Genomic DNA, 20,000 nt, shown 5'->3' with positions numbered 1-20,000 from the left:
CTGACGCGCTCGCTCTTGCAGAAGGTTTTAACCGCCGTCTCTGAAATGAAATGTTCTTGCGCTGGCCTGTTGCTGTCAGTGGTCCTTTTAGACTTCGACAAAGAGCCCATTCTCAGATGGATCCTTAAAGTAATACGCGAATGATATTTGGATCAAAGACTGCAGTGAGTGAGTTGAGACAGCAGGAGCTTGGTGGTTAAAACATGGCCGCCTCTCTCCACCCCGTTGCTTGGCAGGCGTTCCCTCCACAGTCTCGTTACAATGGCTTGTATAGAGGATATTATTCACTTATTGTATAATTCTATGGTCTGAATGTTTCGGTCCAAAACCCATTTCATCCAGAAAGTCAATTTCCTTCCCCATTCAACTCACCTGCACAGGCCTCCAGAGTGGAGCTGCCCCAGTCCCATACAGCGCTCCAGAACGCTTTATTTCCTCGCTTGACCTTAGCCAGGGAACCTTGGACGAGCCAGGACACATTCATTATTTCTGAACAGTGTGTTTCTCATCTGAAAACACTGCTCCCTTCTCTCTCTCTCTCTCTCTCTCTCTCTCTCTCTCTCTCTCTCTCCTCTCTCCTCTTTCTCACTCGGTTTCTTTACGTCCAGCCAAAGGGGTGTGTGTGTGTGCATGTGCGTGTGTGTGTGCGAGGATGTGGGGCATGTTTTCTTCCCACGCTGTTTTCTGGGTTGACTATGGGCACTCTGAGACCTACAGAACTCTGGACTGTTCCAGGACCGGTCCTCTGGACTGGGCTGGGCTGAGGTGGACTGTGCTGTGCTGTGCTGTGTTGTGCTGGGCTGGGCTGGGCTGGGCTGGGCTGAGGTGGACTGTACTGTGCTGGACTGGGCTGAGGTGGACTGGGCTGTGCTGGGCTGGGCTGGGCTGGGCTGGGCTGGGCTGGGCTGGGCTGGACTGGACTGTGTTGTGCTGGGCTGAGGTGGACTGGGCTGTGCTGGACTGGGCTGTGCTGTGCTGGACTGGACTGGGCTGTGCTGGGCTGGGGTGGACTGTGCTGGACTGGACTGGGCTGTGCTGGGCTGGGCTGTGCTGTGCTGGACTGGGCTGTGCTGTGCTGGACTGGGCTGTGCTGGACTGGACTGGGCTGTGCTGGGCTGGGGTGGACTGTGCTGGACTGGACTGGGCTGTGCTGGGCTGGGCTGTGCTGTGCTGTGCTGGACTGGGCTGTGCTGTGCTGGACTGGGCTGTGCTGTGCTGGACTGGGCTGTGCTGGGCTGGGGTGGACTGAGCCCCCTCTGTGGCTCTGCTTCTGGTTCTGCATGTCCCTAGCACCCCTGCTCCCTTGGCTCTGTACTGGCTGGGCTCAGGACCAAGGCTGGAGGGAGAGGACAGTTATATGGCCTCCCTCCGTTCCAATCCACCCCTCCACACACACACACACACACACACACACACACACACACACACACACCGTCTCCACCTCCTCCCAGCGTGCACCATCCCCAAACATGGAAGCACCGGCACAAGATGAATAGCCTCTGTTTAGTCTCGTGAAAATGATGGTGGGTGGGGAGTGTGTGTGTGTGTGTGTGTGTGTGAGAGCGAGAGAGAGAGAGAGAGAGAGCGAGCGAGAGAGAGACAGAGAGAGAGAGGGGGGTGAGGGAGTGGTGGTGGTGGTGGTGGGCTGCCTAAGAGTAGACAAAGGCAGGAGTGTGTGGAGTTATCTTTGGGCATCTGACATAAGAACCACCCCCCCCCCTCCCCCAGTCTGTCCGCTGCCACCCCCCCACCCCTCCGCCCCCCACCCCCCCTGTGTGAGGAGCTGCTCTGGAGTACGGGGGAAATTGAAACACGGCTCTTGTGTCCGTTTACTCTGCCTCTCAACACCCCCCACCACCACACACACACACACACACACACACACTCACACACTCAGCCCCACAGAATGATCCACTGCTGGATCAACACGGACCCTCAGCCCTGCCCAGAACAGCGGTCAAAACTCTTAATGCACATCACACATGCACATAAATTACACAGGCACACACACACACACACATACACACACACTCGTATGTATACAAGCCCACATACTTATTTTACACACAGACATACACACACACACACACACCAGTCTGAGATCCTGTGGCCACCTCTTTAGAGACTTTCTCCTTGGCCTGTCACTTTCAGCAGTTGGGGGTAGGTGGGTGGTTAGGGGATGTGGTTGTTGCCACAAACCCCTCTCTCCTCTTCCTCCTCTCTCTCCCTCTCTCTCTCTCTCTCTCTCTCTCTCTCTCTCTCCCTCTCTCTCTCTCTCTCCTCTCTCTCCCTCCCTCTCGGACTGTAATTTGCTTGATCTAGCTCTGGTTTACTGGAAGCTTTACTGGCTTAGACTCCGTGTCTTGCTGGGATTAGGGCCTGTTTACACAGCCGTGTTTACACGACCCCCTCACCCTGACCCGTCCAGCTGAGGGGCTACAGGGGGGGGGGGGGGGGGGGTTCGCCGCCGCCGACACCTCCGACACGACGACACCACCGCCGCCGCCGCCACTGGCAGAGGGACCGTCCACCCCGCAACCTGCTCCTGCTGAGACAGCAGTTGTCTCGGAGCCAAGTCTCCTGAGGCCCTTCTTAATCAGGCCCAGCATCTGACCGCCAGTGTGGACTGTGTCTAGGTTGTGGTGTCCAGTGAATTCAGACGGCTGTGATACAGTGGCCTGGTGTTCTAGTAGAAGATCATAAATACCTGATCTTAAAACGGAGCGTTTTCTTTATGATGGAGATATTTTGGTGTCTCAAGGCCTCTCTCCGTCTTTTATCCCCTGTTCATTTCACACGTCCTGTCCTCTCTCCTCATCTCCTGTGGATCATCACTCCATTTACTCAGTCTTTCTCCTCGTTTTCCCTTCCACACTGTCTTTCTCCTCTTTTCTTTCCTTCATCGCCCACCTCAGTCATTGTCCACTCCTCTCCTCTCCTCTCTCTTCACTGCCCATATCAGTCTTTTTCCTCTCCTCCTTTCCATACTGTCTCTCTCCTCTCCTCTCTTCTTCATCGCCCACCTCAGTCTTTCTCTTTCTCCTCTCCTCTCCTCTCTTCATCGCCCACCTAAGTCTTTCTCCTCTCCTCTCCTCTCTTCTTCACTTCTCCTTCTTTGGTCCTCCACCTCCCTCAGCTCCAGCCGGAGCAGGCCGTGGGAGAGTGTTGCTGTCACTGTGGCTGTATCTGTGGGAGAGAGCGTGGGTGGATAAACCATGCCTGCCTTACCTGCCTTACCTGCCTACCTGCCTACCTGCCTTACCTGCCTTACCTGCCTCCCTGCCTACCTGCCTCCGCCTCCTCCTGCATGGGGCTGTGCGCTGCGGGAGCTGTGGAGGGCAATGCTGGTGACAGAGCAGGCCGTGGGAGCGTGTTGCTGTCACTGTGGCTGTAGCTGTGGGAGAGAGCGTGGGTAAACCCTTAGCTGCCTACCTGCCACCGCCTCCCTGCCTCCGCCTCCTCCTGCACGGGGCTGTATCTGCGGGAGCCGTGGAGGGCAATGCTGGTGACAGAGCAGGCCGTGGGAGCGTGTTGCTGTCACTGTGGCTGTAGCTGTGGGAGAGAGCGTGGGTAAACCCTTAGCTGCCTACCTGCCACCGCCTCCCTGCCTCCGCCTCCTCCTGCATGGGGCTGTATCTGCGGGAGCCGTGGAGGGCAATGCTGGTGGCTTGTGTGCGCCCGCACGTGTTTTGACTGAGGCTATCTCCAGCTCCGGCTGGCCTCACAGCCCCTTAAGACGCCAAGTCAAGCGGAAGATCTGGCCTTTTGAAAAGCCCTGATAGGGACATTGTCCGCGCTGAATGTTATCACTTTGTTTACAGCTATGATCCTCTTATTCTGTTTTTCTTTTCTAACATCGCTCTGCTGTTGTAGCGGTGGCCGCGATACCCTTGTCCTTAGCTTGCCATCGTAAATCAACAACCACAAAGAGAGACACAAACACAAACTCACACACACACACACACACACACACACACACACACACACGCACACACACACACACACACACACACACACATACACATGCACACACACACATACACACACACATACATACACACACAAACACATACATACTGTACACACACATACACACACACACACACACACACACTGTGGGAACTGAGCATCGTTGGGACCCGGGGACGTCCGTGTTGACAGGGAGGGGAGAGTGATAATGTCTCCCTTCTCGGTGGCTCCGTGGTGTTTGATGGCTTTTTCCACCACAGTGACAAAATATCGCCCGCGGCTAAGGAGCTGTTTAGTCTGCACGCTGGCGCTTCATTGTTTGCGTGGCTTTTATTTGCCGATGGCTGCTCAAGTAAGCATCTGCCGAGAGAGAGAGAGAGAGACAGACGGAGAGAGAGAGAGAGAGACACTGCTGACTCCTCAGCCATAGGCCACCCCACAGCTCTGGTGCCTATGGTGGAGACGGCGCTCGTTTGAGACTTCAGAGGAGCGCAGCAAAGCGCATTGTTTATTGGAGCTTTTAAAGTAATACGGATCACCAGCCCAGGCTATTATTGGACTGCACACACACACACACAAATGCTGTACATGGTAGACAGTGTGTGTTTCTTTTTCGGTGCTTAGTCTGGGTGGCACTGCAAGTGCAAACACACTCACGCACACACACACACACACACACACACACACACACACATACACACACACACACGCACACACACGCACACACACACACACACACACACACACACACACACGTACATACACACACACACGTTCACACATGTACACACACACTCACACACACACACATACACTCACACACACACACACACACACATACACTCACACACACACACATACATGTACACACAGCAAAGATCCAGTATAACCAGGATCACCCCTGACGCTACCTGACAGCACAGGATTAGCCAGGGTGACCTCTACATACTACCATGTCCGTTTCCAGTTAGCACACATAATAGACACACACACACACACACACACACACACACACACACACACACACACACACAGGCACTCACACTCATGCAAGCACACATAGAAACGGTAGTAGAGTCAAGCGCAAACAAACACAACCCCCACAAAGTGGCGTACGACATAAGCAATGCCGCCAACTCCACCACTCTGTGTGTGCGCGCGAGTGTGTGTTTGTGTGCATACAGGAGGATGTGTGTTTGTGTTTGTGTGTGTGTGTGTGTGTGTGTGTGTGTGAGTGAGAGAGAGAGAGAGAGAGAGAGAAAGACAGAGGGTTTTTACGTTAGCGTGCAACTCATGCGTGTCGCCTCGGTGCCGCTGTTAAATGTGTGATTGTAAAAAGATCTGAGGGAGTCGACAGTGTAGCGTAGCGGCGCGGCTGGGCGATTGTCCCCCCCCCCCCTCCCGTCCCCCACGGTCGCGCTGCAGAAATGGAAACGCGCCACTGTACACCGTCGCGCCGCACCGCACGGCACAATAAGCTACTTCTGCTTTCTTTGCCCTTTTTTTAATTTTTTTTTTGTGATCAATTGTTTTTATTTTGTAATAATGCACAAATCAGTTACATCAAATACAAAGGCATAGAAACCCCCCCCCCCCCTTCCCACCCACCCCTCCCATACCCACCCAAGAACCAGCCCTGTGGTAAACATCTGATTGAATTAGGATTCCTTTTTTTAATTTTAAGATCTGGAACTTTACTGGTACTTTTCCCCTCTAGTTTGCAAAAGTTCTCTCTCTCTTTCTCTCTCTCTCTCACTCTTTTCTCTTTACTGTCTGCTTCTTGTCGTGTGGTTTTTTTTCACAAGTCACTCTGTTTTTTGTTCTCTCTTTCGTTGATTGTGCTTTATTTTTTTTTTGGGTGTGTTTTTGATGGTCGCCTGGACGTAGGGGATGTTTTTTAGCGTTTTCCCAGCAGCGGAACACAACAGCAATACTGACGTCCGTCCGTCTGTCCGTCCGCCTGGCTGGCTGGCTGGCGTGCGTGCGTGATGCCGTGTTGGGAGTGAAACAGCAGTCTGGCACGACGCCACTCCCACCCCTCTGGTTGACCAGACAGTAACACGGTGGGAATACTTACCACTGGGAACCAAATCTGTGTGAACATGTGCAGAAAAGTGACATAACTTGCATCACTCAATTAAATTCAGTTTTTTAAAAAAAAAATCTTTTCTAAAGCACGGTGAAGGCCAAAGCCCTAAATCCCAACACCCTAGAGCAATCACTGAGGCGACAGTATAAACACCCTAGAGCAATCACTGAGGCGACAGTGGCAAGGACAAACTCCCCTTCTCGCTTCATGGAAGTGATGTTCCCCTTCCACACCCATAGGCGGGGCTGCCCAAGAGCCCTCTTGTTACCCAGGGGACATTTCCCCAAAAAAGGCCCATATGAACCAACAGCCCTGTGGCCTCCAGTTCCCCCAGCACTGCGGTAGCTAACAGCCCCGTCAGAGCATCAGTTCCCCCAGCACTGCGGTAACTAACAGCCCCGTCAGAGCACCAGTTCCCCGTCAGATCGCAAGACTAGCGCTGAGAGACCATGGGAAGCAAGTAAATGTGACTCAGCGATTACAAATGAAACAACCTTTGGGAATGCAAAACATCAAAATAGTCTCGAGCTAGGAGCAAATCATTACAGTACAATACAGTCGGCAGACACTTTTTGTCCAAAGTGATTTACATGTGTCAGCTATATTACAAGTAGATTACACTGTTCGTGGAGCAACTTGGGGTTAAGTGCCTTGCTCAAGGGCTCACACGGTGGAAGCCAGGAATTGAACCGACAACTTTCCGCCTACTACACGCTATCCCAGCTCCTTGACCACTACACTACCACCACCGCTGACCCAATCACTGGGGGGGGGGGGGGGTGTGCACAGTTTCAGGCTGCCGATGCCCTCACCGCCCCCTGAGCGCTCCTGAGACCCCGCGGTGCAGTCGGTCAGCCAGGCGGCTCAGGCTCAGGCCGGCCTCACACAGATAAGCCCCCGCGGTGCAGGCCGGGCCGGCGGGGTCCTGGTGTCCCCTTATCAGCCAGACCATCAGCCAGTCAGAGATGCACTGAAGAGGGGGGGGGGGTGTCGGGGGGAGAGAAAGAGGGGAGAGGGGAAAGTGGGACAGAATGAGAGGGGGGGGGGTCAGGGGGAGGGGGCGTAGAGGAGAGGGGGAAGTGGCAGGGGAGGGGGGGGGGGGGCTGAAGCGCTTCTTTTGTCAAGCTGCAGGTGCCGTTGTCACTCCGCGTCAGCCGCCACAGACAGCAGGAGCCGTCTGAGTGTCTCAGGCTGGGGATCACACACACACACACACACACACACACACACACACTTCTAATACACTCACCCACTGTCATTCTCTTCCTCTATCTGTCACACACACACTCCCACACTCCAAGTCATTCACAAAATCCCCACACTCATTCTCTTGTCCTCACACACACTGGCATACACTCACAATGTACATAACACATTTAGGTTGCTTTCACACTAGGTCCGTTTAGCTGGACCGGACCCGAGTGCGGTTACTTCTGCCGTAGTTGGTCTCTGTTCACATTACATGTTTGTCTGCGGACCCGGGTCTGTTTGCGTCATAAGCAACACGAACTTCCAGAATTCTGTTTACAAAATATCACTTGGCAACACAGCAAAAGGCAGTGCAATGAAGAGGACAAAGGTAAAGATTCTTTAGAATCTTAAGAACGTTTGCTTAGCAACCTTCTCCAGCGTTCTAGCGAACCGGACCCCAGACCACCTTTTCAGGCGGACCCGGGTCCGCACCCGAGTTCGGTACGGTTGCGTTCACACTATCAAAAACAACCGAACCATCGGCCCAAACGAACCCGGGTCCGGTCCAGCGGACCTAGTGTGAATGGGCCCTTACACTTACATTTATGCACTTGACACACACTTTTTTTCTAAAGCGACTTAGCAGCAATAGAACATGTAAGCTACAAGGCTACAGCTACCGCAAGAAAATAACATTTAAGCTACAGTGCAGAGGAAACCTTAGCTAGGAATTTACCAGGAATTACCTGGGAATTAACCAGGAATCACCTGGGAATTACCTGGGAATTAACCAGGAATTACCTGGGAGTTACCTCGGAATTACCTGGGAATTACCTGGGAATCACCTGGGAATTAACTAGGTACACATAGAGGTGTACCAGACACATGAACAGACATTAATCAGTCTAGAAATGTGCACACTCAGATACACACCCCTCATCCCACAAGGCCACACTCACTCTGTGGCGAGTAGCTGCCCTTAATGCACACTAATGCGCATGCCTATTCCCTCCATCACCAACCCATGCTGTTCTAATTCCAGTCCAGCACAGGCCCGCTCAAAGGCGCTAGCGCGTCCCCAAAGCCGAGACTCTTTGGCTGGCCGGCTGACGTATGGCCGGTCGGGTGGCTCTGGTGGTGCTGCTGACTCACACACGGGGCCCTAAAGCCCTCTGGCTGATAACCCCCCGGAGCTGCGCTGAGAGTGCTGGCGCCTCCAGGCTGGCAGGCCTGACCAACCCCCGCTGCCTCTGCCCCTGCCCCTGCCCCTGCCCCTGCCCCTGCCCCTGCCCCTGCCCCTGCCCCCTCTGCTTCTGCCCCCTGTGCTTCTGCCCCTGCCCCGTGTGCTTCTGCCCTGCCCCCTGTCACTCTCACTCTCCCCTCTGTCCAGCGGCTCTGTCCTGCCTCCCCACTCCACAAAACACGTCCGCAGTCCCGCAGGCCTCGCTGAAGGTGTCACAACCTAGAGGTTGTTTTGCCCCAGTGGGTCAAAAGAGAGAGAGAGAGAGAGAATGAATGAGTGAGAGATCAAGAGAGAGAGAGAGAGAATGAGTGAATGAGTGAGGGAAGGGGGGGCGGGGGGGGGTGTTTGGGTGAAGTATACTTCCGGAGACACAGCTACATTTAGGTCTGTGCAAAGTCATGAGAAACCGCTATGCTATGCTGCTTATTCAGTTAATGGCAGCAGCTTACAGTGCCTTGCATATTCCCCTTGATATGTTTGCTCCCTGGAAATATCGCACAGCTACTGATAAAGTGAGCTCCATTTATTTCATGCTTCAGCCAGTCCTAGCTGATTAGATTACCGGCTACACTGTTTTAAAGTAGGCTGCTATCACCATCCAGATAGAGGAGTACACAGTTCTGAAGGAGCAGAGAAAACAATAGCCCTACCTGGAGAGAGAGAGCAGAGGGGGGAGAGGAAAGGCAGTGGGGGATTAGCCACAATCCTGGTTGGGTGTAAAGAGGGGCCTTATGGAGCTTTACTGTAAGGAGTGGAGAGGAGAGGAGGAGTAGGGGGAGAGAGGAGCGGAGAGGACTAGAGAGGCGTAGGATGAGGGAGGAGTGGAGAGGAGAGGTGTAGGGGGAGAGAGGAGTGTGGAGAGGAGAGTAGAGAGGCCTAGGGGGAGAGAGGAGAGGAGAGATGTAGGGAGAGAGAGGAGAGGAGTGGAGGAGAGAGGAGTGGAGAGGAGAGGAGAGGAGAGGAGTAGAGAGGCGTAGGATGAGGGAGGAGTGGAGAGGAGAGGTGTAGGGGGAGAGAGGAGTGTGGAGAGGAGAGTAGAGAGGCCTAGGGGGAGAGAGGAGAGGAGAGGTGTAGGGAGAGAGAGGAGAGGAGTGGAGGAGAGAGGAGTGGAGAGGAGAGGAGAGGAGTAGAGAGGCGTAGGATGAGGGAGGAGTGGAGAGGAGAGGTGTAGGGGGAGAGAGGAGTGTGGAGAGGAGAGTAGAGAGGCCTAGGGGGAGAGAGGAGAGGAGTGGTGTAGGGAGAGAGAGGAGAGGAGTGGAGGAGAGAGGAGTGGAGAGGAGAGGAGAGGAGAGGAGTAGAGAGGCGTAGGATGAGGGAGGAGTGGAGAGGAGAGGTGTAGGGGGAGAGAGGAGTGTGGAGAGGAGAGTAGAGAGGCCTAGGGGGAGAGAGGAGAGGAGTGGAGGAGAGAGGAGAGGAGAGGAGTAGAGAGGCGTAGGATGAGGGAGGAGTGGAGAGGAGAGGTGTAGGGGGAGAGAGGAGTGTGGAGAGGAGAGTAGAGAGGCCTAGGGGGAGAGAGGAGAGGAGTGGAGGAGAGAGGAGAGGAGAGAGGAGAGGAGAGGAGAGGAGTGGAGTGGAGTGGAGTGGAGTGGAGTGGAGTGGAGAGGTGTAGGGAGGGAGAGAGAGGAGAGGAGAGGAGAGGAGAGGAGAGGAGAGGAGAGGAGAGGAGAGGAGAGGAGAGGAGAGGAGTGGAGTGGAGTGGAGTGGAGAGGTGTGGGGGGCTCTGCGTCTGTCCTCCTGGCCGGGTGTGAAGAGGGGCTTTATGGAGCTTTACTGGCCACTTCTCCCCTGAGGCCCTGACACAGCAGACAGCAGAGTTTAATTAGACAGGCACTACTGAAGACGTCTTCAGTTACACACACACACACACACACACACACACACACACATAGAGAGAGAGGGGGAGAAGACCCTGGGAGAGAAAGAGAGACGGGACAGCAACTGCAACTCTTTCTCTCTCTCTCTAACCTTTCTCTTTCTCTCTCTCTCTCTCTTTCTCTCTCTGTCTCTCTCTCCGTCTGCTGCTTCTACGTGCTGGAATACAGAGAGCGTGCTCCGTTGAGCAGGGAGAGAATGTTTAACATAGTTTGTCATATAGAAACACTAACATTTAGTAATCCTGCAATTCATCTGATTAAACTAAGGACACGCATTACCAAGGCTGTGGGATGAATTCCCTGGTACCGCAACTTGGAAACGCACTGGCAACACCTGCAATCATTCTACTTCGTGCTGTTTTGGATAATAACATTAGAGATAACTGTAAATGTTTGACAGAGTGCGTTTTATTCCCATGAACGCCCGTGCTGCACGTGGGAATTCCTGCCTCCCTCCCGTGTGTAAATGTTTGTCTGCTGAGTGGACATACCTGTGCGAATTATGGGTGGAATGTGCCAGCCCGTGCCCGTGCGTGCCCGTGCCACCTTGTGAATGTTATCGCTGCCCGCTAAGCATTGCCAGTCCACTGGGCCTCATAGTGGGAGAGTGATGGGGTGGGGGGGTGGGGGGGCCGTCCTTCACAGGTCAAGTCAATGGTGCGGAGTGGACGGTAAACAGGCCTGAGGGCGGCTCTTACGCTCGGAGCTCACGGCACCTCACCTGTGACCTGAGCTAACAGGTGCGCCGTTAGCAGACCATGTTGTTAACTCCTGTGGGGCAGCCGTGGCCTACTGGTTAGGGTAGCTAACCTGTGGGTTTGCTGGTTCGATCCCCGACCTGTGCGACCTTCACCTCACTGTGCGTTCACTGTGTGCTGTGTGTGTTCAAGGATTGAGATAAATGCAGAGACTGAATTTCCCTTACCTGATCAAAAGAGTATGTATACTTATACTTATACTTGTTCTGGGTCCATTTGTAAGCAGGGGAGTCACTAGGAATTAAGGTTTACTGGGGCACTGTGTCATTTATGTACATGTTTACTGGGGCACTGCGTCGTTTGTGTACATGTAAGACATTTTTTTTACTGGGGCACAACTTATTTTTACTGGGGCACGTGCCCCAGTAAAACATGCCTAGTGACGCCCCTGTTTGCAAGCAGCTTGAATTGAGATTAAACATACTGAAAATGACATATGTTATAGCTGTGTGTTCTTATTTCAAGGACAACTATGCATATTCTGTGGTTTCATGCATGATAACTAATAGATTGCTTTTGTCTCTCTCGCTCATTCTTGACAGATTCTTCTAAAGAGTCGTCGAAAGAAGGGAAGAAAGAGTCCTCGAAAGAAAGTAAGAAGGAGAGCTCAAAGGAACCTGGGAAAGAGAAGGAATCCAAGAAGGTGTCTTCGAAGGAGTCTTCAAAAGAGTCCTCGAAGGACGCCAAGGAGTCCTCCAAAGAGCCAAAGAAGGAGTCCAAGAAGAAAGAGTCCACAAAGGATTCTGGGAAAGACGCTGCAGCCAAGGAGGAAGGCAAGGAGGGTCTGAAGGAGCCGACCAAGGTCAAGAGGAAGACGTCGGTGAAGAAGGAGAAGGAGAAGAAGAAGGAGAAAGAGCCAGAGGCAGGAGAGGGTTGATGGAGCCATGCAGTAGACACTAGCACTCCAAACACAGATGCACGCTCTCTCTCTCACAGACACACACACACACACACACACACACACACACACACACACACACACATATACTCAGTCATGTTTATATGCACATGCACAAACTTTGAATTACTACTTGGAGCCCCACCCACTTAACTTCCGTGAAGCAGCTCCATTTTGTGTGTGTGTGTGCGTGTGTGTGTGCGCGTGTGTGTGTGTGTGTGTCTAGTTTGTGTTAGCACAGATAGCTCTAGAGCTCTGCCATGCACCACGCTCAGACTGAGAGCAACACGCATTCTAAAACCAAAACATTGGCTCCAATCAAAACATCATCTGGAGGCCTGGCACAGTCCAGCATCACAGCTCTTCCCCCTTCACTCCGGGCCCAGCAGTACAGTTGGCCTCTCCCTCTCTCTCTCTCTCTCTCCTTCTCTCCCTCTTTCTCTCCTTCTTTTTCTCCCTCTCTCGCTCTTCTCTCTCCTCTCTCTTTCTCTCCTCACTATCTCCCTCTCTTGCCCTACTCTCTCTCTCCTTCTCTTTCTCTCTCTTGCTCTGCTCTCTTTCCCCCTCTCTCCCTCTCTCTTTCTCCCTCTCTTGCTCTGCCCTTTCTCTCCCTCCCTCTCTGTCGCTCTCTCTCTCTCTCTCTCTGTCCGGGCGCTGGGGTGGGTTTATTTTAGTTACAGCGGCCGTCTGGAAAGCCACAGGCCTGCTCTCGCCCGTAATCCCGTCTGCTGCGATAACCAGCCGACCACGTGTGCGCCGGTCCCGCTCTCGCTCTGACGTCCCTCTCTCCCTCCCTCTCTCTCTCTCTCTCCCTCTCCCTCCATCCCTCTGTCCCTCCCCGTCCTTTCGCCCCCCCCCCCCCCTCTCGCACGGCTCCACGTCCCATCATACCTCCACACCAGCACCACCAGCACCACCCCCCTTCCGCTGCTAAGAATACCCCTCCGTCCGTCCCGTCCGTCCCGTCCGTCGGTCCATCCGTCCACCCATTCATCCGCTCCCCCCAACTCCCGAGTGGCCACTCCGTCCTGAGCCCGGCCAGGCCACTTCCACCCCAGTGGGCATGTGGAGGCTGGAGGCCTCAGAAGGAGCTCTGTCCCCCTCCTGGTACTAACACCACCACCACCACCACCACCACCACCACCACTGCTGCTCCTGCTGCTCCTGCTCCTGGCCCGGGCCTGCACTGCAGCAGGATGGAAATAGTGGCTCACGGCAATGAGGAGCGAGGACACAATCCATCCATTAGATCCTCATCTCGACAAACCACAGGGGAACAAAATCAAAGGCGCGCACGCACATCTATCACGTCGTAGAGGCATGTGGACCTACGCACACACACACACACACACACACACACACGCGCGCGCGCGCGTGGGCGCGCACACACACACACACAGCCACATGGACACATATGGGACTGACCACAGGAAAAGACACACGTACACTTACACACACACTCATACTCTCGCAGATACATTTGTGTACATATTCAAATACACGCACATACACACACCACTACCACATAGGCCCATATGGACTGACCACACACACACACACACACACACACACACACACACACACACGCTGAATACAGATTGAGTAGTATAGCCTTATTTAGAAGCTGCCACCCATAATCTGGGCTGGATGTGCGCGGCCTATCCGCTGGCAGATGACCTTGCAGCCCGGGGGAAGCGGTGCAGCAGTGGCCGTGTGTGTGTGTGTGTGTGTGTGTTTCCACCCGTCCAGGCCATGTGTGTGGCGCTCCGATTCCGACTTTGTGTGTGTGTGTCATGGGAGAGTCTCTGTGTACGTAGCTGCAGCCTTCTTCATCAGGAGTGTGTGTGTGTGTGTGTGTGTGTGTGTGTGGAGGAGAGGGGCGTGAGGTTCTCCATGTGATGTGTTGCCAGCATGGCTATGCCATCAGACACCTGTTCTGCATCTGCTCCCAAAGACAGGCAGTGGTAGAAGAGAGGCGCCATAGACATTGCTGTGGAGATTTGGGTGCTGTTGTTTTGTTAGACTTGTGCTTTTTTTTTGTTGTTGTTGTTCAGTACCGTCAGTCTTCTTGTTGTTTTGTTTTTTGTTCTTCTGTCTCTCTCTGTTGGGTTTTTTGTCTGTTTTCCATCCCTGTCAGTACTATTTCTTGCATTCGTTTACTCCAACTCACTCTCTCACCCGTCTCTATTTTTTCCCCTCACGCTATTGTGTTGTTTTTTTTGTTTGTTGTTGTTTTGTTTTTTAAAAAAAGGCTGACTTCAGCTGGGGTGTTTGTAATGGCGGTGACAGTGCTGTTTATCTATTGTATGTCGATGATGAGCTGTCACTCCAGAAGTAAGCCCCGCCCCGTTGTCTTCTGGCAACTCTCTGTCGCAGATGCAACAACGTTCAAACAATGTGCTGGTGGGGGACCAATGAAAACAATGAAATCCCATGTCAGTCACATCCACAGAAATGCCATCTCAGGATCGTTACCTTGTTATTATATCCCATTTTTACGTCGGAAGTTTTTTGATAGCCACTTTTAGAGCTCCTTGGAATGCCCGGCGCCCTCGGTGGTCAGTCTGTGTCGTGCAGAAGGAGCCAGTGTAGAGTAGAGACCGTAAAACTTCTAGAGCTTGTTGTTAGCTGGCGCTGCCGCTCCATATTTGATTCGTCGCCGCCGCCACCGCCGCCGCCATCGGGGGGCACTGTGTGGCGCTGTGCCATATAGTACACACGTGATAAATTTCGGAGGGACAACGCTCAATGTCTGGCCTGTATCACTTGCAAAGGGGCTGAATCAGTGTATTGTCCTTTTGGGGGTACAAGTTACGAAAAAACGCTCGTGAATTCAGTGTCCACAGTCTCATCTGGCCAGACATGGGACAAGAGTGGCAGCTAGCGCAAGCAGAGACTGAATGTGCAAACTTTGTTCTTTTTTTTTTGTCAACATTCTGTGTAAACTCATTGGATAGACATGTTGCGCGGTGTAAACAGCTGTCTTACAGTGCCACTGGATTTCAAAACAAAGAATAAATAAATGACCTTCATATGACTAACTGTGACTTTCCTGTCTTTACATAATGTGTGTACTGTGTTAGTATGGGGGGGTCTGTATTGTCTCTGTGCATTAGTTTGAACATGAATACAGTATTACTATGAAATTGTGTGTGTGTGTGTGTGTCTGTGTGTGTGTGCGTGTGCGTGTGCGTGTGCGTGTGCGTGTGCGCGTGTGTGTGTGTGTGTGTGTGCGTGACTACAGGTACAAGTGATCTGTGTGTGAGCAGATGGACGCATGCAGATGTGAGTGACCCTGACCCCTCTCTTGCACAGCTGAGGACCGCTGCTGGTGCCCAACACGCTGGGCTTTGGACCTTTCACCCCAGCCGAGGTCAAAGGTTGTGTGCGTCCTGCTTTCACATGCGCTCGGCTGCCCGGGACGCTACGAGCTCCGGGTCCAAGGGTCTGGCCCGGGGTCACGAGGCCCAGTCGCGACTCGACAGCTGAGTCCGGTTCCTCGTCAGGAGTCCCTCGGTCTGCCTTCCCATCATAACCCTCAGCAGCTGACGCAAATGCACACACACACACACAAGCGCGCGCACACACACACACACACACACACACACACACACACACAGACAGACACATGTATGCACAGCCAGAGACAGACACAGACAGAGAAATGTATATTCACACACACACACACACACACACTCACTCACACAAACACAGTCAGCACCTGGACTTCAGATCACTGTCACACAGACTCCATGCTAAGTCTCAGTGGCGCTCAGATGATTGCATACATCCCTCTGACATCCGGGAGGATGAGCTCAAATATTGTCCTAACCACCACACATGGGACACACACACACACCCTTAGGAGGAAAGCCACTCAACATCTGCTACACTCGCATGTCACTTTAGATGCTTTATTACAGGGAGACATATATGCCCCAACTCTCTCCTTTGTAAACATCACAACAGACGGTGGGCTTAAGATGTGCGCCAGGAGACAGCATGCCCAAACATGGACTCGACCCGACCTCTAATAAAAGCAGCTTGGGTCAAGGGGGACTTTACTGCCAGGAACAAGGGTGCTGTTGGGCGCCATCTAGTGCTTAATATTACCGAACTTTTCTGTCTTTAAATAAGCAATTATTACTAGGGTGCCACCAAAATAGGCTTATTCGGTACCATGAGGCACGTTTCCAAGGTATGACACTGTAAGTTGTACAATTAAAGCAAAGGAAACATTGTTTCTTTGACAGCTCTGTGTCATAAAAAGGGGCTGGGTCATAATTGGTGCTTTGAAGACATGCTTCGCCTTTCCATTTGAACTTAACCATGAGCTGCAATTTCAAGTAAGCCAGTGTTGTAAAACATAAATCTGTCACAAAACATAATAACACGTAGCCCGTTAAACCTGATAAATAGAAGTAATGGAATAACGTTCTTGGTGTTTTAAAGGTCCTGATCCTGTCTTAATTTATGGGGTTTGTCGGGAAAAAGTGAGTTAACTCTTCAGTCTCTATACTTGGTCAAGTAAACGGAATTGTGGCGTTTTTGTTCATTTCACCCACAAGCAACTCTCGCTACACCGACGTGCCGCCCTAGCTTACACTGGCGAGATCAAAGGCTCCGCTGCTCTGACATTTCCTAGTGCTCCGAACAGCCCGTATCTTCCCTGGCTTGGATATAACGCATGGTGCAGACTTCTGAGCTTGTCTTCGGTAAATCCGTCTGTTTTCCTCGTCTGGTCCTCCGCGGTCGAGCGCAAGGATTTCCTGTAAAGACATGTGAAATACATGTTATCTAAAGAGGGCTTGGTAAAACTAGATGCCCGCGTAGTAGGTGGGTCTCTCAGGATTTGTTGGGATTGTTCCATTACCCAACAAGCAGCGAACAACAGGGGATCTGCGGGCAATGCGTGCGCCAAAACAGTGGGATTATTAAACCCCAGACAAGGATTTAAATATTGAGGGGCCGATCTCTCCGTGTTGGGAGGGAGGTTCCTTAGCCGCGGGAATGTTTAACTGGAGCCGTGTCGTTTCTATTGCTGTGGCATCGCTTCGGGTCTCAGTGCGAACGCCAGAAGTTGAGAGTCGAGTTGATTTGCCACTCGTGCGCTGCGAGGTGCGGGAGCAGTAGCAGCTCAAGTTTTAGGTCCGTTCAGTCACAATTCATCTCATGACAGCTGCGAAACATCGTTTCATTTGGCAAAACTTAAGACTTACCTGTTTTACCAGCGTGGAGAGATATACTACTCAAATTGTTGGGTTGTATTTGTCAAATTCCATCTTTATTATCAACCTGCGCTTTGTGCATATTTTATATCTGTGCGCATCCACCCGGCGAACGATGCGCCTATGAATTTTAAGGAGCTATTTTTCACACTTCCAGATTTGGGGACATTAAAATCTCTCCTGGCGGTGTCATGAGGGCTGTCGCCTGCTTGTCCGCTCGACTTTGTCATTGTAATTTTCATGTGTCCGGTCGACTGTCGGATGTCTGGAGACAAGCAATGTCATTTAGCATTTTGTGAAGGTTATGGGCTGAGTTTGAACAACTGCCGGAGGCGCGTTTCAAAGGAAGACGATTTCCCTGCTAAACCTCCAAAACAGTCATCTTTTCATTGGATTTTAATGTATTTTTTCCTCGAAGTTTGGATACGTTTTCTATTTTCTTTTTCCTCTTCCTCGGGACCAATTTTAGGATGCAGTTATCTTGTGACACAGGAGTCTTGGCTATGAAACTTCCCACACCATCCTCACACAGCTTTTTTCTGGTATTTTTGTTGGTACAAACATCGCAGCTCATTTCACCTTTTATTATAGGTAAGGACTTTCTCCACAAAATATGCAGGTTTCTGTATTTAAAGGAGGCGCCGTTAGGTTTCACAAATTCACAATGACACGTCCGCTATGTGCAGTATGTGCGTAAAAGTGCAAACTAGGCTATATAGCAATAGCCTATAATTTTCGATTCAGTAAGCCTCATCTGTGTCTGTTACCCTGTTGTTTTTTAACAGGTCGTGTTTCATTCCTAGGTTTGTGGTCAAATGACGCTCGCACAGCTGTAATATTTGCAACAGTTACGCGCTGATTGGTAGCCTTTGCGGTAGGACGCACCCGAAATATCCATGGAGTTTTATCTTCGAAAGGCGTATTGGAAAGCGTATGCGAAGTCCCACTCATAAGGTCACCCTGTCTGGAGTCCAACTCTGGCAGTAGTTGAACGGGTCCATCTCTGGAGGGGTAGCGGCTAATAGCAGCACTGATATCGGTATCAGCTGAACGCTATTACCACATAATCCCTCCGGATCAGTTTTCTCGAACGGGTCCCTACCAGGTATTCGAAATATGCGGCGGTATCATCTGTCTATTGTCTTCTGCTTTGAGCCTGGGAGATGTTCCCTGGCCGGTTGACTTTTTCACTGTTTAGGGAGGGAAAATCTGAGGAGCGATTAGTGTGAAAGAAATTGTCTTTGGCACAGCAGGTGTAAAATAGGTGTGAAGCGATAGCTATTTGTTTCAGGTCTAGTTGGTGCTTTCAAAGTAAGGATTTCAGTGCTGCCGGGGAGCGAGAGAGTTTGGTTTCGCTCATTTAGATCAGAACTGGTTTATAATGACATGCGAAAGGTTGTAAATGCTTACCGTCACCCCGGTGTTTCTGGGTTAATTTGCCTCTGAGATGAAGGCTTCGTGGAAATCCGCAACATGTGTATTATAAGCAACTAGGGTTGCCAACTCTGAGAAAATAAAATACGGAACAAAAATACCGGGGGGGGGGGGGGGGGGGTGTCATTGGGGCCCACCTACACGTACCTCCACCCCACATCAAATTATCATTATGATTATCATCATCACAATTATTATTATTAGGCTATGCTATATTGTTAGACATGCACTTTCACTTCAAAGCAGTCAATATTTGAAGTGCTAAAGGTGCTTAAAGTGCTATGCATGTGTGTACATGTCCTATGCACATCAGAGGCCTGCTTTAATAATGTAAGATATATTTACAATAGTTCATTGCTTTTGCATGAGAAATACTTCTGAAAACAACAGCAATTATATGGGTGCTATTGTTTTGGGATGTTTTCCTCATGCAAGCATCATACTCTGGTAGGCAAATGGAGAAAAAAATTATATGCTTTATAATGAAATTTCATTTGAATGCCTGAATGTAAAGATCCAGGAAACATAATACCAACTTTTGTCTATGGTTTAAACGGCCGAGCAGGCGTAAATCACTTATCTGGAGATCTAAATGAAAGACTAAAGCTACAATCTTTTGACCATGTTATATTCAAATTTGACTAAACAATACTCAATGCTAAATGTATTGTACAGTCTCTGCTCTGTTTCCATGGAAGTTGCAAGAATCCACGTTGTTAAATGTCGTTACGTAATTAAATAGTCTTCTAACAGGTTGAAGCGGAGCAATTGCCAACAACGTTATTGTGTAGTTTCAGTTTCTGTCGCGCAAACGCACACAGGCATGCATTCAATGAACGTTCATACCACCACTTATTTGTATGACTCACATCACATCAAACTAGCTAGCATTTCCTCTTAATTGCAGAAACTTTGTTTTATTTTCTGTCGGGCCGCGGTTGCTTGATCCAGATCAATTGCGCAGCTAATTATCAGGTGAAGCACCGGACCTCACTCCATGCCTTGCGGACCAGCAGGCTCGCACGTTGTGTCTGGGAGTTTTTAGTTTTTTTTGTGTGTGTGTTTTTAATTGTACTATGTGTGCATTGAGCAGTTTCTCAAAAATACGGAACAAAGAGCGTTCCGTGTTAGTTCAATACGGAACAAGACTTTTAGGTGTCAAATACGGGACGATTCCGTATTATACGGAACGGTTGGCAACCCTATAAGCAACGTGTTTACGCTATAACAATGGTAACAGGGACGTGCACATTTTTTTGGTATAGGCATAATAGTTCGTTTCTCACATTTCGTTTTAGCAAGAAGAATGAATGATG

At 51.2% G+C, this 20,000-nt stretch overlaps 2 protein-coding genes across 3 annotated transcripts in view; both read left to right on the top strand.

The window, feature by feature from the left end:
* Positions 1-15,049, top strand: part of bbs9 (Bardet-Biedl syndrome 9) — a 182,488-nt gene extending 167,439 nt beyond the window's left edge. The window contains exon 23 of the mRNA XM_062538283.1: positions 11,667-15,049. Within this exon, the coding sequence (XP_062394267.1) occupies positions 11,667-12,001 (335 nt within the window). The 3' untranslated portion in view covers positions 12,002-15,049. The remainder of the gene's footprint in view (positions 1-11,666) is intronic.
* A 1,992-nt stretch (positions 15,050-17,041) lies between these two features.
* The window catches only part of bmper (BMP binding endothelial regulator), a 28,155-nt gene continuing 25,196 nt past the window's right edge, over positions 17,042-20,000 (top strand). For both annotated transcript variants that reach the window (XR_009939544.1, XM_062537654.1), the window contains exon 1: positions 17,042-17,841. Coding sequence is in view for 1 of the 2 variants with exons in the window: in XM_062537654.1 (XP_062393638.1) it covers positions 17,721-17,841 (121 nt within the window). In the remaining variant the exon portion in view is untranslated. The remainder of the gene's footprint in view (positions 17,842-20,000) is intronic.

Source organism: Sardina pilchardus, chromosome 6, assembly GCF_963854185.1.
Source record: "Sardina pilchardus chromosome 6, fSarPil1.1, whole genome shotgun sequence".
Classification (NCBI taxonomy): Eukaryota; Metazoa; Chordata; class Actinopteri; order Clupeiformes; family Clupeidae; genus Sardina; species Sardina pilchardus.
The sequence above is the reverse complement of the archived record's forward strand: the minus strand, read 5'-3'. Positions and strand labels throughout refer to the sequence as shown.